This window comes from the organism of the source record quoted next, unplaced genomic scaffold (assembly GCF_019419815.1).
Source record: "Pyrus x bretschneideri cultivar Hongxiangsu unplaced genomic scaffold, Pyrus_bretschneideri_v1 Contig62, whole genome shotgun sequence".
Classification (NCBI taxonomy): Eukaryota; Viridiplantae; Streptophyta; class Magnoliopsida; order Rosales; family Rosaceae; genus Pyrus; species Pyrus x bretschneideri.
In genome coordinates this window covers 479,393-495,712 of record NW_025999801.1, presented here as the reverse complement: position 1 = coordinate 495,712, position 16,320 = coordinate 479,393, and the positions used below count along the sequence as shown (strand labels likewise).

Below are 16,320 nucleotides of genomic sequence, written 5' to 3'. Positions count from 1 at the left end.
TTGGTACAACAGAAAGTGTGGAGTTTATGACCTTCGCTAGATTGCTCTGGTCATTAATGTAGATAAGTATATAAATGAATAGAGACAGGGAAACAAGCAGCACAAGATGTACGTGGTTCACCCAGATTGGCTACGTCTACGGAGTAGAGGAGTTCTCATTAGTTGTGAAGGGTTTACACAAATACATAGGTTCAAACTCTCTTTTAGTGAGTTCTGGTGAATAGTTTAGTACAAATGACATTAGAGATTATTGTGGGAGAATGATCCTCTTTTATAGAAGAGAGTTTCTAGTTTTGTTCTGACATTGACACGTGTCGTGTTATGATTGGCTCTGATATCGACACGTGTCGCGCTATGATTGGCCTCTCATACTGACATGTGTCGTGTTGTGATTGGCCTCCTGGTTGGAGGAAAAGTCTTGTGGGTCATTGACGGTATGTTGTTGACCGGTGCTTAGTAGTTTCGGGATTGGTCAAGTATGGTACAAACACATCGTATCCTTTCTGGGTATGTAAACGCGTCTTAAGTGTCATAATATAATTGGTTGAAAACTAAAAAAATAAAAATTCGTCAAATTGTATTATGAGATATAGTGTATCGAACCGTGTCCTTGGCATGATAAAAGTTTGGGGTGGGCACTTAAAATCGAAACCGAAACACGAACCAAATCGAACCACATCGAACGGTTTGGTTTTGCGGTTTTGAAACGTTTCAACCGCAACATAGAAAACGGTTTGGTTTCGGTTTTGGTTTTTGAAAACCGCACCGAAATCAAACCGTACCGCAAATATTAATAAATATTTAATTAAATGTCCATATTAGATGTCATATTTTAATTGGTTGTTTGTTAGAATCTATACACTTAGTATGGACTCAACCACACTAGAATATCATCATTCATTGCTTTCTTTCGTTCATTAACTTAAAGGACCTTTGTTATTTTATACCATCACACACACATATATGTACAAGGGTGGACTAATCTTGTTATCAAAAGTCGAATAATGATCTAATGAAGTCTACTCATTTGAAGCATGATATCACATATTCTAATATGAAAGTTTTGCTCACGTTTAATGAATTCAAATTTATTCAACTTGTTTTATGATAAACACTCTTAAGGGACACCATTTGTTGCACAAACATGTTTTAACATCACAACTGCATGCAATGTGTTATGTGTTTACATAACAAATGTCTTTTTCCTATTACTATTGGGAAATGCTTATTAATATATTAAATTACAAATTGTACATTTTTTCTTAAAAATCAAACCAAAACCGTTTGAAACCGCACCGAATCAAATCGCAAAATATTTCAATTTTGATTTTGATTTCATTTAAAACCGCATCAAACCAATCCGTGCCCACCTCTAATAAAAATTTCTTCCGAATCTCCTATTCTATCCATCCAGTAAAAAAGTAAATAAATAAAGTTTTAAAGGGATTCGCATTCCTGGAGGGGAGAAATCTTCTGGAACAAAACTATGCGTTATAGGAAAAGGGGTTAAAAAAAAAAAAAAAAAAACAAAACAAAAAATGAAACCAGTGGCATTGAAACGCTGAGTTGGTAGCTGGTTTAACCACACACCCAAAACTCATACCACCAGTGCACGTGAACTGGCAAAGCAAAGCAAATAAAGTTGTAACCACCAAAAATCTCCTCGTTCATTCGCCTCTCTTCTTCTTCTTCTTCTTGAGAGGAAAGCGTTTCCATTTTACTCGTGCTCGTGCAGTGCAACGTGCTTCTCAATTTCAATGGCTGCCGCGCAAGAGTCATCGGATGCGGAGAGGAAGAGAGTGGTGGTGATTGGAGGCGGCGTCGGCGGCTCCGTCGTAGCCCATTCTCTCCAGTTCTGCGCTGATGTTGTCCTTGTTGATCAGTAAGCCATGCTTCTAAACCCATTATTTTACTTGTTTTCTATCATCCGACGATCATTGAGTAATACTTTAATCTTATTTAAACTACGGGGAGGGAATTCGAACTTGAGTGCAGAGAGAGGAGTAGCCATACTAGGTAGGGTTTTTTTGAATTGAATTTATCACTGTTTTTTTTTTCTTTTTTTTATTTTATCAATTGCCTTGAATTTGCTATGCTATGCTGTGTTATGCGGCAGAACATGGTCATAGAATTTGATTCTGCAATTGGATTGGTTTTCTGTGTATTTAGAGAAAATGATAACCTTATGAGCCGACAGAAAGCTAACTTTTAATTAACAGAGGTCCGTTCTCTATGCACACTTCACTCAAAGCCCGGCTATCTGCACCGAGAAACTAAAATAAAGAGCCTTTGTGTAACTTTTATTATGGTGTTGTTTGATGTAGGAATATTAGTAAGAAAAAGAGTGGTATTGCTTTTATTTTCATGGTTCTTTGGGCTAATGTAAATCATGTATGAATGCTAACTCATATTTATCGGACAATCCTACAAAGCTAGCGATTCATGATTTCTTAAGATAATGTACTGGTGAAGGATGTATTGGGATAATGTAAATCATGTATTTTGAAAGATGTTTCTAAATGATGTGCTCCTCTAGTTTCTGTGTTGTTGGGTTCCGTAGATAGTTATCTTAGAAAAGTCAATTGCAAGGATACCTTCTACGGTAAGAATTCACTATAGAGACCATAAGGGGGTGCAAGTGCAACCCTACTGCTGCATGAATAGAAGATGAAGAAACTGAAAACAAAGACAATTTACAGCCCGGATTTTGAGCATAGTATAGACTCCTTTCTGTTTTTGGACGAAGGGCAGGCAGTGGGAGGTTTAGTTTTGACAAGACTGCAAACCAAACACAGCTAATTCACATGAACAGGAGGTGCTTGCTGTCTGGACAAGCAACGGTTCTTTTCTGTCCTGATAGCGCCGATTTGAATGAAATATGTATGGAATTGATTTCAGATTGAAAGTAAAAGCTATGGAAATGTCTTTTCTCTGAAGATGAATAAGCAGTGATTCTGTGGACAAAGGAGACGGTTTGCAAATGTGCAATGAGTTGGAATTACCTTAAGGCTTATTATTTAGCTGAATGACAGTAGAATAAAGGATTCAGATGTTTGAATTGAGGAGGCTATGGCTCATGATTATTGGAAGAAGTAGTCTGAAATGGTGAAATATACTACGGGTACTGATCTAAGTCATTGTGATTTCTGTGGTTGCTCTTGCTGTCTTTTGTGGATGCATTTGTGCCCCAACGATCTTGGTTTGTACCTTTTGAACCAATGATATTTTAAGTTTATGTGTGGGAAACCAAATATTCGACTTGTGATGTGGTGGCTCCTGGCAAGTTTCAACTGGTTAGTTAGCCTTCATATATCATTCGTTAACTTAATCATGCCTTTGTAAACTTTCCTAAGGTTAGATGAATATTTAGGTTTTTCTAATAATTTGAAAAATGAAATGATGCTCAGCTGCTGAGGTATATTAACACCATTCAAGGTTTAAATGGATGAGCAGAGATTTATTGCAAATAAGTAGCTTCATGATTTTCAGGCTTTCTACGATAGTAATCAATGAGTTTAGCTCAAACACCAATTGAAGAGTTTGAGAAAGAAGTTTTGTCATAGATGTAAGTGTAGAAGGGGAAGAAAACTAGGTGTACCATCAACCATCAAGGGCCTATTTAGTAATAGTTTTCATCAGGAGTGAACAAGAAACGCCAATGGACTTCGTTTCATTCTTTTATCATATTACTACTTTTTTGTTTAATTTTTTTAAGATAAAAGTATTTACAATGTTTTGTTCTATTTGTTTTATGAATTTTTCAATTGTTTGATCAATGATCATTTATAACAGGCAGCGCAAGGCTTTTTGGGTGTACTTGTCAATTAATTACTCCAGTGGAGATAGTAAACATGATAGATGAAAAGAGGGAAGTGGTGTCACTGATGACCTGTTTAAACGTTTTGAATGGTAAAATGCATTACTTTGTCATGCAACTGTTGAGTAAGGCAGTTTTTTCCAGTTTGTATTGGCACATGTTTATGCCGCAACATGAAGTAAAATTACTATGTAACCATGTATTCTCTCTCTCTCTCTCTCTCATCATCTGACCATGCTTAATACCTCTTCTCATACCTTATTAAATTGGAATGTTAAAGACACCTACCATTTCCCTACCTACATGCAACAACCAAGACCTGTCATGGTCCCCTTGATTTGAGTTTTATTACATGTCCACATCTTATTTATGATTAAGATGATGTGTTTTCTCTGGTTTTAGTTGTCCTTCTTTGTATCTGATCGATGCTCTCTTGGAATTTCTCCTGTAGATTACTTATTTGTAAACAAGAATCATGGTTTCTTTTGCGTCATTTCTGGTTTCCAGTCCACTTATTCCTCAGTATGCATAATTTAGTATCAATACAACTATAATTATTGACGTATCAAGTTATTTTATTCTTTGTTCCTTTTTAATGACATTTTTGTTTACACCTCAGGAAGGAGTATTTCGAGATCCCATGGGGAAGCTTGAGGGCAATGGTGGAGCCATCATTTGCCAAAAGGTCCATCATTAATCACTGCGATTATCTTCCAAATGTGCGGATTGTTGCATCTACTGCAGCTAACATCACAGACCATGAAGTATTGACTACAGATGGCCGTTTGCTTGTATATGATTACCTTGTTATAGCCACTGGTCACAAGGACTCTGTTCCAAAAACCAGAGTTGCGAGGCTTAGTCAGTACCAGGCAGGTAATACATAAAGATTCATAAGTATCACTGCATTTGTGGGCTTGTGGTCAGTTTTTATGATAGCTATTGCATTTAGTACTTCACCCACTTCCAAATTAAACTTAACATATAAATCCACATAACTCATGTAAGAAATCTCATACGTTTACTTTTTTTTCTTTGAGATTGCATTTGTGGACTTTTAACCGCTCTACCAGTAGTAGTTAAAATGATTTAGTCCCACTCAGCCTACCCGAGTAAGTGTTAAGAAGCTTTAATACTACACGTGTTTCACTTAATTTAGGTTACGGGATTTAGGAGTTAGGATTGTAGTTGGTTGTTTATGTTTGTTGAGTTTTTATTTTTTTTATTTTTGTGAATTGTTTGAGTCTTTGAAGCATTCTCATTATATTAGGATTTTACTTAAGGAGTTTCTGTTGTACATACTTGCATTGCATGTTTGTTTCTTACTTATGTTGTATGCTTTTTGTGCATTTTTGAGGGAAGGCTCCTTATGTCTCCACAAACCCCACCCCCCAAAACAAAAAAAAAAAAAAGAAAAAAAATAAACTAGGTATATATTTGTTACTTATTAATGAAATATACTCTTGCTGTTGAGTTTTGTTCATAATGATTTCATTTATCCCGAATATGTTTTTATATGTATATTTTGATCGATGATATGAGAAACAATATTAGGAGGCTCCTTTAATAGGTTACGTAGCTTAGAGCTATAGCACACCCAAGAAAAAATCCTGGCTCCGTCCTAAAAAGGAAAAGGAAAATAATGAAAATAGAATTTTAATTTTAATTTCGTGAAGGTGCTCCAACAAGGCTACAATACTTAATGCTGACTTCTATGTCTTAATTGTTCACCATTTGATGAAGCCTTTGGCCTCAAATCTGAATTTATTCTCTTTCTGTGTCCAGAGTTTGAAAAGATCAATTCTGCTGAATCAATCCTGATTGTTGGAGGGGGTCCTACTGGTGTTGAACTTGCCGGTGAAATTGCCACTGATTTTCCAGAAAAGAAGGTGACACTTGTGCACAGGGGGTCAAGGCTACTAGAATTCATTGGCTTGAAGGCTTCCCAAAGGGCACTTGATTGGTTAATATCAAAAAATGTTGAAGTTCTTTTGAATGAGTCCGTTAATTTGAACAATGTATCTGATGGTGTATTTCAAACATCTTCTGGAGAAGTTATTGCAGCTGATTGCCACTTTGTGTGCACGGCTAAACCAATGGGTTCGTCATGGCTTAGGGAGAGTATTTTACAGAATGACTTGGATATGCAAGGAAGATTGATGGTTGATAGAAACATGAGGGTTCGTGGTCATAAAAATATCTTTGCAGTAGGAGATATAACCGATGTTAAGGTCAGCCAAGCCTATCTTTCTCTTGTGTTTTTAGTATTTTTTATTTTTTGCTTTTTGCTTTTGGCAGTCAATATTTAGTAAGATACTCCTTGTTTGAGGCATGTGGACCTGATATGTTCTACCCATGGACAAATAGGTGGTGGTAGTCGAATTCGAGGATCCTAAAGTTAAAAAGTGCAAATCTGGAATGTAACTACTAACTAGGTCATGGTTAGTGGTTAGTGGTTAGTATACAAGCTGTAATTATAAGTAACTATTGAGGGGCTGGATAAATTTGGGAAAAAATTCAAGGTTTGATTCACATAAAATGCTAGGGGCCGAAAAACACCTGAGCTAATTATAAAACCGAAAAATTATAGAGTTAATTAACTGTTTGATGGTAGAGGCAGAACTGCAATCATGATTTTGCTTTTCTCATAGTTTAATAAGTTTTGGAATATTATGAGGCCTGAACTTTGTTCGGTATTTCTATTTCGTGAAACAATGCACAAAACTTCTAGTCTTGTGGTTAATAAGCAGCAAAATTATCAATTTATAAATAAGCAAAATTATCAGTTTATAAATAACTTCAGACAAGAAAAAAATAGGATGATTGATAAATGGGGAGTTTTCAGTATGATACAGTGTTTTGTAGAGAATATCACCAGTAAGTAGCTCTTATTTTGAGAAACCTCATACTAAAGTGAAAAGATAATTTAGAAACCACACAGATCGGTTTTTAACAAGAACAAAATGTCGAACAGACTACAGACCCCACTGCAATATGACAGCTCTGATTTAGATTTTGCTTATACTCGGTAATATTGACTTCTTTTTTTTGTGAGGGTTCAAGGTCATTTTGGCGAGAAGTAACAGCCGTATGAGTTATGAGTCTGGTGACAAAGTTGGGTCAACCTTTGCTGCGATTTTGTTGTTCGTCATTTTCACTATCAATGTCTACGAATTTTCATATATTAAAAAAAAAATCTGTCTTAAACTAATGAAAACAATCTATTAAAACAGGAGATCAAACAAGGATATTTAGCACAAAGACATGCTGAAGTGACTGCCGAGAACCTGAAGCTATTGTTGAGAGGACGAAATGAAAGCAAGATGGCTACATATAAGCCTGGTTTAGAAATGGCACTAGTTTCACTTGGGAGGAAAGAGGGAATTGCTCAGTTCCCATTAGTGACGATTAGTGGTTGCATCCCAGGCATGATCAAATCCGGGGACTTATTTGTAGGAAAGACAAGGAAACGTCTTGGGCTGAAACCTTGATAAACATGGAATCATTTTGGATGGTTTGGCAGGTTATTCAGGATATCAAACTCATCCTCCCCAGTTATTTCATTTAGAGCAGAATCGTTGAGTGGTACATTAACCAAGTTTGGGAGCTTGGTTATTGCAAACAAAAGTGGTGGTGTTCTTTTCCCTGTCCTTAGTGTTTGCTATCAAGCCTTGCAGGGGTGCTGGACTTCCCCATCTTATGCAGGTTCATGTGTGTTTCTTTTAGCCAAAAGAAAAAAGGAAAGGGAATTCCAAGTTCATATTCTGCAGGAACGCAAGTCGGGTGGTGGAAGTTAGATGTTCCAGGTTCCCGCAGCTTTCAGGTACGTGACCAAATTGTACGTCGCGGGGCATCTGTAATATTGATGTTTTTAGTAATTATGCAACTGAAGAGTTTCTAATTCTGATTAAACAAGGTAGAATGCCATTCAAAATTTCCTCTTGCAGTCTCGCCGGCTGCCTGCTATAATTTGTTGTTCTCCATGGACAAAACAATGCTGTTGAAGCCGTTGAGCAATTTTAATAGCCAACTCCGACTCCAAAGTATGTTTGATGAAACTAGATCTCAATCAGCTTTCATGTTGAAAGTTTTTCCTTAAGTAGAATACGGTATTACATACTTAGAGTCTGTTTGGTATTCTACTTGAATCCAACTTTTTAGACTCAAAACCACTTTCTAAGTTTTACAGCTTCAATTCTTGTTTGGTAGGATTGTTTTCAAAAACTGAAATCAAAACTAACTTGAAAATTAGCCTACTTATAGAAAGCATAGAAAGTGAGTTTTTAGAGTTTTTGTTTTTTAAGAATTTTTAGGGCATGTTTGGTGTCCTATTTGAAAGTTTTTATCATTTCTCAAAACATTTATTGAAAACAATTTTCTTTAAGACTCAAAAATTTAATTGGTTTGCGATTTAAAATTTTTTAATTTTACGACTTAAACTAGACAAAGAGATCTAAACAGAGGGAGTCGCAAGAGAGGGAGAAAGAGGGGAGAGGAGGAAAGACAGTAAAAAATGATTGAAGGAAATAGAAAGAAGAGAGACGATCAGATGAGATAGAGAGGAAAATGAGTGAGAGAAAGAGCTGAGAGAATGAAGAGAACGGATTGAAGGAGAGACGATAAAGGTTGAAAAAAAAAAAAAGGAGAGAGAAGAAAAGAAGGAGATAGATTTGGAGCAAGAGGGAGTGAGAGAGAAAAGAAAGGAGTGAGTTTAAGTCTCATACCAAACAAGTTTTTGAATTTTAAATAAAATTTTTCTTAAAACATGTTCTAAAGAAATGTTTTGGAAAATTATGATTTTTTATATTTTAAATACGATAGCCAACATGATGACTAAGTACACGGTCGAAATAGGGTCGACAACTATGGAGGGAATCTTACAGAGCACGGAACATCATTCATACAAAATGTGTCATTCCTCTTCGACGGAGTTTGGTCACATCAATCAAGTACTTCAAAAACATGATGTTAAATTCAATATTTTGTAGCCCTCAGTTGAATGAACATTCAATTAATTCTAGAGACTTCTAAAGTAGTGAAAATCGAGTTTGTTAAGGTCGATATTTTGCTAAGGGAACAAGGTCACGGTTAGTGTTATGGAAAGATAAAAAAACGTGTGTAAACATAAAAAATTTGAAGATTCTTGTTCAAGACATGATTTTGTTTGATTAAAAACTTCGGATTTCAACATGAGTGATATATCTTAAAAAACTTCACATTGTTATGGCATCTCTCGGAACTATAAGTTTGGCATTTAGTATGAACTTCAAGTGCGTTGTATTTACATTCTCAAAAGCAATACAAAATTCAATATTTGCAATTGAATTGAATAATCAAAATATAAATCAAGGCAAGGTATATGATTCGAACAACGTAAAATTAGAGTTTGTGCTTCATTGTGAATATTCATGCAATCAAGAATTGGAAAATATTGAAATTGAAACCATGTTTAAAAGTATTTGATTGATGCTACCAAACTCTCTTCTTTAGGCGACCTCTCCAAATTCACAACTTGGCGTTTGAGAATGCTGATAACATATTGTAAACCAAAATTTTGAGAATAAGAGGAACGATAATAGGGAGAAAGAGAAACGCAAGAAGATTTATAAGTTGTGTCTTTATTTATACTAGTTTATGAAAAAAATACTTGTTGCCCAAATAATACATTAACACACAAAATACATCTCTACTTCTTATTTACATAACACTAGTCTTTTTTTATACTAAAACAATTTTCTTTAAAAAAAAAAAAAAAACAATATTCCGCAAACAGATTAAAAAAGGTAAAGGGTAAAGGGTTAAAAACAAAAAGATAAATTCTAGATCCTTCCTTATCCGCATGCGAAATGTCAATACTAACCCTCAGCGACCACCCTTTGTTGACAATCAATCGCAGCCGTCCATTCCTTCGCTTTAATATACAGATCCCTGAACCAACACTCGTCTCTCTCTCTCGCCCTCCCTCTCTCGTTCCTCTCTGCTCAGTCTGACGACATACCTCCAATTAATCGAATTTCAAAATCGGTTAGTTCTCTATCATCTTTCTCTGTATCAATTTCAAAAACCGATTTCTGGGATTTGGGTTTTATTTGTTATTATTTTTTGAAATTTAATGGTGTTTTTTATCATTTATTTTTTAATTATTTAACAGATTAAGGCTAACAAGTGAGAATGTTTGGGAGAGCTCCAAAGAAAAGCGATAACAGCAAATATTATGAGATCCTTGGAGTTTCAAAGACCGCTTCGCAGGACGATCTAAAGAAGGCTTATAGAAAAGCCGCCATCAAGAACCACCCTGATAAGGGCGGCGATCCTGAAAAGGTTTTACTTTCTTTTTCCTAATATTAATATTCTCTTGGTTTATTAATTCAGCAGCTTCTTGATTTATCAAATCTATGGTTTCGTTGAGATCTAGCAAATTTTTTATTATTTTTAATTTTTTTTATAGCTTTGAGTATATTGGGGATTTCTGGGTTTTTTTATTTTTTATTGTTGTTTACTGCAATTTAAATTTTAAATTATTGAAATTTATATTCATCTGAATCGTTTTTGATAAATCAGAGGTATCACATAAAGCAGTTAACATGGTGAAACTATATATTGGGCTTTCTTCAATCTTTCTTATATGTTTGTGTTCGGACACTACGAGTTAAAGTCCGACCCGAGGGGGTGCTTGTGCTGGAATTTCATTGTCATCAAATAAAACTTGATGGTAGTTTCTTGTTATGTTGATTTTCTGACCGTTTTGATACCGGTTTGGAATTTAGTTTAAAGAGTTGGCCCAAGCATATGAGGTTCTGAGTGATCCAGAGAAACGTGAGATATATGACCAATATGGCGAGGATGCCCTCAAGGAAGGAATGGGTGGCGGAGGTGGCGGCCATGACCCATTTGATATTTTCCAATCCTTCTTTGGTGGAAACCCATTCGGTGGTGAGGCATTTTCCCTGTTTGTATCTGAGCTCCGTGTTTGTACTTTGTGTAAATTGGAATTAAGTGTTTTGATGCTATGTCCCAGGTGGTGGAAGCAGCAGAGGCCGAAGGCAGAGAAGGGGAGAGGATGTGATCCATCCCCTTAAGGTTTCTTTGGAAGATCTCTACAATGGAACGTCCAAAAAGCTTTCTCTCGCGCGCAACAAAATCTGCTCCAAATGCAAGGGGTTAGTGTTTTAATATGAGTTGAATGTTATCCGAAATTTACTCTAGTGCTCTATGGTTCTGATATGGAGATGGTATTTGACATGATTCAGTAAAGGGTCGAAGTCAGGTGCCTCAATGAAATGTCCTGGCTGCCAAGGTTCTGGAATGAAAGTATCTATTAGACATCTTGGCCCCTCGATGATCCAGCAAATGCAACATCCTTGCACTGAGTGCAAGGGTACTGGTGAGACCATTAATGACAAGGATCGCTGCACACAATGTAAGGGTGAGAAGGTTGTTCAGGAAAAGAAAGTCTTAGAAGTAATTGTGGAGAAGGGCATGCAAAATGGGCAGAAGATTACATTCCCTGGTGAAGCTGATGAAGCGGTAGGTTTACATGCTTTCACTTTGAACTTTGAAGGTTCGTTATTTGTAACCTCTTTATGTCAGTTGTCTTTGGTACATTTATTGATCCATGCTATTTTGTCTTCCTTTTTTTATTCATTCTGCAGCCAGACACCATCACAGGCGATATTGTCTTTGTCCTACAACAAAAGGAGCACCCTAAATTTAAGAGGAAGGGTGATGATCTCTTCTTTGAACATACCTTGTCACTTGTGGAATCACTCTGCGGCTTCCAATTTGTATTGACACATTTAGATGGAAGACAGCTCCTCATTAAATCCCAACCTGGAGAAGTTGTAAAGCCTGGTAAGTTTCATTATTACTGTACTCATTTTGAATAGTTGCTTTGTGCATTTGGTTAGTTCCTGATGTTATGAGTCATTATCAAATTCATTCTTGGAATTTTTTTATTATGCTACCTTTGTTAGGGTCGGTCAAATAAATGTGTAGGCCATAGTCACTTGAACCAATGATGATGATTTGGATTGGTGTTTTATGGGTTATTGACAAACAAAATGAAGTTTTGGGCGAAAAAGAAAAAGAAAACAGACAACCAAAAAATACATGAACAGAAAACAAACATATATGATGAGGATTCAAGGTTAGTGTAGACACAAAGGGAGTGAGAAGGTAATATGTTTTAAATTTAACGGAGAGTGAGAAAATGGAGCAGGTGGGAGTAACATCACATCTATTTGCCTTTTAAATTTAAAACATACTACCCTTTCACTCCCTTTATGCCTATAATCGCACCTGCATTCTCTCTCTCTCTCTCTCTCTCTCTCTCTCTCTTGTAGTTAGTGACTGGAAGAAGACAGAGTTGCTTGTGGTCATGTGTTTGGTTTAGTATGGTGCAATTATCATAACTATACTAATGGACGAAATGATATTTGCAACCTGACCCTGCAGTCCCTGCAATCGTAATATTCAGTTCAGTTACGAAATGCATAGCAGTGAAAGTTAGTGCATTAGTTTTTGGCCCGTATTGTGATAAAAGTTTTTGATTGAGAATTCTAGGCTTTCATCCTAACAAATGGACGTTGCATCAGAATATTTTTTAGTTCCACTGATTTAATTTGTTTTTTCACTGGTGTCTATCAGATCAATTCAAGGCTATAAATGATGAGGGCATGCCAATGTACCAGAGGTCATTCATGAAAGGTAAGTTATATATTCACTTCACAGTGGAGTTCCCTGACTCACTGAATCCAGAACAGTGCAAGGCTCTGGAGGCTGTCCTCCCCCCCAAGACTTCGGCTCAGCTGACCGACATGGAGTTGGATGAATGTGAGGAGACTACGCTGCATGATGTAAACATAGAGGAGGAAATGCGTCGAAAGCAAGCACATGCACACGAGGCATATGACGATGATGAGGACATGCATGGTGGTGCCCAGAGGGTTCAGTGTGCTCAGCAATGATTTGATAGGCTTTATGAAAGTATTCGATAAAAATAAAAGTTATCGGCATTGTGGTATGTTGGTGTAGTTTCCTAGTGTTTATTTGTGGTTTGGTTTGGTTTGTGAATCGTAACTTTTCGAGAACAATAGCTACCAAGGAGATGGTTTCTTATATTCTATATAATGTTAATTGTTGAATGCTAAGAATTTATATTCTGCTGCTTTAGGATGTTTGAAAGAGGTGATATGTCTTTGGCCCCTGGGGGCTTGAACTTATAACCATAATCCCATTTGCAACTTGGTTTGGTGATTAGCTACCCCGAAGTGAATGGAGACCGTTGCTAATCTGAGGGTTTAGGGGCGCTCTTTGTGCATCTTTACCCCAAGTGAACAAATCAATACCACCAAGTTGCGAATTGTGCATGTTTGCTTTGGATGATTTTTTGTGGTTGGGTGGTTTTGAGGTTTGCATATGAAGTATTTCGGATAGGATGGCTTATCTCTTGATTTAGGAAAACTAATAAAAAAGATTTGAAAATTTTGAGTTTTAATGATAAGAACAAAATAAAGGGTAAAATGAATAGTATTAGGATTGATTTTTTAATGTAAAAATATGATTTTTCATTAAAGTGAACAGTACCGTGGACTTTTCGTTAAAATTTCCTATTGTTTTTTATTTTGAGTTTATATTTTATGGAAAAGATCCGCTATCATTTTTTTTATAGGTGAATTAGGCCAATTTCGATTGGAAAGATTCTCAGAATGAGCTGGTCATGTTTTCTTTTTATCGTAACGAGTACTTTCCAAGTGTAAAGTTTACATTGAGCCAGTACATGGATGTCTCGCAAATGAAATGAACTCTAAAAACAAAATGAAATGACTCTAAAAACAAAATTGTAATTCTTATATTGGTTAAAATAATAATATTGTTGCCACAAAAGTCACAGGTTAGAATTAGAGTTGTCAAAAATGAGTTGGGATGTTTTTAGACTGGAGCAAAATAGATGTGTAAAAAATAAAAGGTCCAAAATACTTTTTAAGTTAACATTTCTTTCATGAGGTGGATTGAGATTAAAAGAATTAAAAATGTCGGTTAAGGAATGAAGTGAGACGAAATTAATTTCAAAAAATAAAGTGAAATTAAATGACGGTTTCCGAAGCCATTTCAATTAATAAGCCGGAAAAAAGAATTAATGAAAAAGGCCCCCGCTTCTTAATCAACCATTCATCTAGAGAAATTTTTTATTATGATCAGAATACGGAGATACATCACGTGTTTTTATATAAGTGGTGAAAATTTGTATTTTTTAAGTTATTAATTTTTTACGACATATATCTCATAATTTGTATAATAATACGTGTTGTATCACCTCGTATCCGTCACAACAAAAAATTTCTCCCATCACTGTCCTTCAAGGAAAAGTAAGACCCAAAAAAAGTGAAAAAAGCTAAAGAAAAGAAGCCACTAGCAAATTATGACCGTTAGCGTCACACTTATCCTGCTCCGCATCCCACAGCATTCCCCGGCCCCCATGTTTTCGAATTTTAGAACTCCAAAAACAACTTTGTAGCCGTTGAAGTTGGAAAGCTCTGTCTGTAGCACCACCAACCACCAAGGTCAAGGCGGAGAAAGAAGAAGCAGCAGCAGCGTCGTTTACTCTCTAATCTCTACGATCCTCCTTTTATTTTATTTTTATTTTTATTTCCGTGTCCAAATTTTGCTTCCTCGTTCGGATTTTCGGCGCTCAATTTCGGAAACAATGAAAGGGGTGAAGGGAAAGTTGATGATGAAGTTGAAGTCAATCGGACCGATTGGAATTGGGTACCTGAAACCCCAAGATCGAGTTCTTCAGGTAAATGCATCGGATGGGTACGCGGATTCAAATCTCAACATTCAGACCCATAATTTGATTTCGGAAGAAACGGAGCAGAAGAAGAAGATCAAACAGTTAAAGAAGAATGTGACGGAGCAAGAGCCTGACGTTATCGACGTCACCGAGCTTATGAGAGACCTCGAAGATGAAGAAGAGTCAGGGCAGGATGGCGATGATATCGACGTCGACGACAAGGAAAACGTTAGGCCTAAAATGGTGGCAAAACACCCAGTAGAGTGCAGCAAAAGTTGGGCTAAAACGGAATCAAATTTGGAGGAAAACAGAGCTTCTGAAGCTTCAGAGAATCGTAGACAGACCCCTTTGTCGGAGATTGACATCTCATCTTTTCGGAGACCGGACTTAAACTCCGGTAGCCTCTTCGACCCGGACCTACTAGCAGCCTTTCAGCAAGCAGTGATGGAATATATGAGGTTGAGTGAAGAAGAGAAAAATGCAAGGAGAAGCGAAAAGGAAGATATTGAATCCAATTTTGTAGAAGCGCCAGATCCCGAGCCAGAGCTAGAGCCAGCACCACCTTCAAATGAAGACGCTCTGTTAGCCTTTGAAGAAAAGTGTCCGCCGGGTAGTTTGGATTCATCGGTAGTTCTCTACACTACAACCCTTCGGGGAATTCGGAAGACTTTTGATGATTGCAACAGCGTTCGATTTCTTTTGGAGAGCTTTCGGGTGGTGTTCTACGAGCGAGATGTGTCAATGCACATGGAATTCAGACAAGAGCTGTGGAAGATTTTGGATTGCAAAGCAGTGCCTCCAAAGCTTTTCATAAAGGGGAGATATATCGGGGGAGCGGAGGAGGTTTTGACGCTTCATGAACAAGGAAAGCTCAAGCCGCTCTTTGAAGGAGTCCCGTTGGATCGGTCCATTGGCCCCTGTGAAGCTTGCGATGGAGTTCGATTTGTGGTTTGCTTCAGATGCAGCGGGAGCTGCAAGCTCATCGCCGATGAGGGGCAGCCGGATAAGTGCCCCGAGTGTAACGAAAATGGGTTGATTATATGCCCCTTGTGTTGCTGAACAAATCCAAATTGTGATTCTCTTGTTGTAATGTATGTAACTTGAAATTTCTGATTCTTTGTATTCATTATATTCTTTCGAAATTCTTTTGGCGAAAAGTCGGGATCTGAATAAAAGAAGGTTCTTCGATGATCCATTTCTCTTTTTTCTAGTAAATTTCCTTCTGTTTGAACCAGAATAACTAACACGAACTAAAAATAGACGGGGAAGGCTGGAATTCTGTCTTTCTTTATTTTTATTTCTTTTGGAAGGTTCTTCGTTCGTAAACAAAACGAGTGAAGTGACACAAGAGTTTCCAGATAATGTGGTTTACTACGAAAACTAACAAACTCTCCGGTAGTTGAATATGTCAGCACAAGTAACAAACTCGGGTGGACAAAATGAGTCGATCTACTGAGCGTTCTAGAGATAGAATACCAATCAAGGGTTGTGGAAGGTAGAAATATTAACTAGTTTGTTTTCGAGAGTAAGTAAAACACGTTTTTTCCTTTTTTAGGGAGCCAAAGCATTGCCAGTTGTCTGCAAGGTCGTGATCATATAAAAACCGGAGTACGTTCTTCATTAATCAGTTCTGGGTTATGAGTTTCTGCATCTGCATAATTAATTTCTTTGTAAAGACAGATACCAGCTAGCTCGTAGCTTAATCATATAG

The 16,320-nt window shown here is 36.8% G+C and overlaps 3 protein-coding genes across 5 annotated transcripts; all 3 read left to right on the top strand.

The window, feature by feature from the left end:
* The first annotated feature begins 1,743 nt into the window (after nt 1–1,743).
* On the top strand, nt 1,744–7,875 carry LOC103933610 (ferroptosis suppressor protein 1). 3 transcript variants are annotated; one of them, XM_009343299.2, is made up of 5 exons: nt 1,744–1,882; nt 3,793–3,909; nt 4,437–4,693; nt 5,603–6,048; nt 7,051–7,875. In XM_009343299.2, the coding sequence occupies exons 3-5, from the start codon at nt 4,477–4,479 to the stop codon at nt 7,306–7,308; spliced, it is 921 nt and encodes a 306-aa protein (XP_009341574.2). In that variant the 5' UTR covers nt 1,744–1,882; nt 3,793–3,909; nt 4,437–4,476; the 3' UTR covers nt 7,309–7,875. The 3 variants fall into 3 exon arrangements, with proteins under 3 accessions (XP_009341574.2, XP_009341573.2, XP_048428557.1); XM_048572600.1 differs by lacking the exon at nt 1,744–1,882 and adding an exon at nt 1,925–3,293; XM_009343298.3 differs by lacking the exon at nt 3,793–3,909 and having other exon boundaries at nt 1,753–1,882.
* Nucleotides 7,876–9,726: 1,851 nt separating this feature from the next.
* On the top strand, nt 9,727–12,960 carry LOC103933608 (dnaJ protein homolog). Its single transcript, XM_009343297.3, has 7 exons — nt 9,727–9,841; nt 9,969–10,138; nt 10,585–10,750; nt 10,836–10,977; nt 11,068–11,344; nt 11,470–11,668; nt 12,464–12,960. The coding sequence occupies exons 2-7, from the start codon at nt 9,989–9,991 to the stop codon at nt 12,781–12,783; spliced, it is 1,254 nt and encodes a 417-aa protein (XP_009341572.1). The 5' UTR covers nt 9,727–9,841; nt 9,969–9,988; the 3' UTR covers nt 12,784–12,960.
* Nucleotides 12,961–14,258: 1,298 nt separating this feature from the next.
* On the top strand, nt 14,259–15,722 carry LOC103933607 (uncharacterized protein At3g28850). The gene has a single exon (XM_009343296.3). It carries the CDS (start codon nt 14,523–14,525, stop codon nt 15,666–15,668), a length of 1,146 nt encoding a protein of 381 aa, XP_009341571.2. The 5' UTR covers nt 14,259–14,522; the 3' UTR covers nt 15,669–15,722.
* Nucleotides 15,723–16,320: the final 598 nt, after the last annotated feature.

Coding starts and splice junctions, on each gene's coding strand:
- LOC103933610 (XM_009343298.3), top strand. CDS start 1,758: ATGGCTGCCGCGCAAGAGTCATCGGATGCGGAGAGGAAGAGAGTGGTG. Junction 1,883..4,436: donor GATGTTGTCCTTGTTGATCA/GTAAGCCATGCT, acceptor TTTACACCTCAG/GAAGGAGTATTTCGAGATCC. Junction 4,694..5,602: donor GCTTAGTCAGTACCAGGCAG/GTAATACATAAA, acceptor TTCTGTGTCCAG/AGTTTGAAAAGATCAATTCT.
- LOC103933608 (XM_009343297.3), top strand. CDS start 9,989: ATGTTTGGGAGAGCTCCAAAGAAAAGCGATAACAGCAAATATTATGAG. Junction 10,751..10,835: donor TGGTGGAAACCCATTCGGTG/GTGAGGCATTTT, acceptor GCTATGTCCCAG/GTGGTGGAAGCAGCAGAGGC. Junction 11,345..11,469: donor CTGGTGAAGCTGATGAAGCG/GTAGGTTTACAT, acceptor TTCATTCTGCAG/CCAGACACCATCACAGGCGA.
- LOC103933607 (XM_009343296.3), top strand. CDS start 14,523: ATGAAAGGGGTGAAGGGAAAGTTGATGATGAAGTTGAAGTCAATCGGA.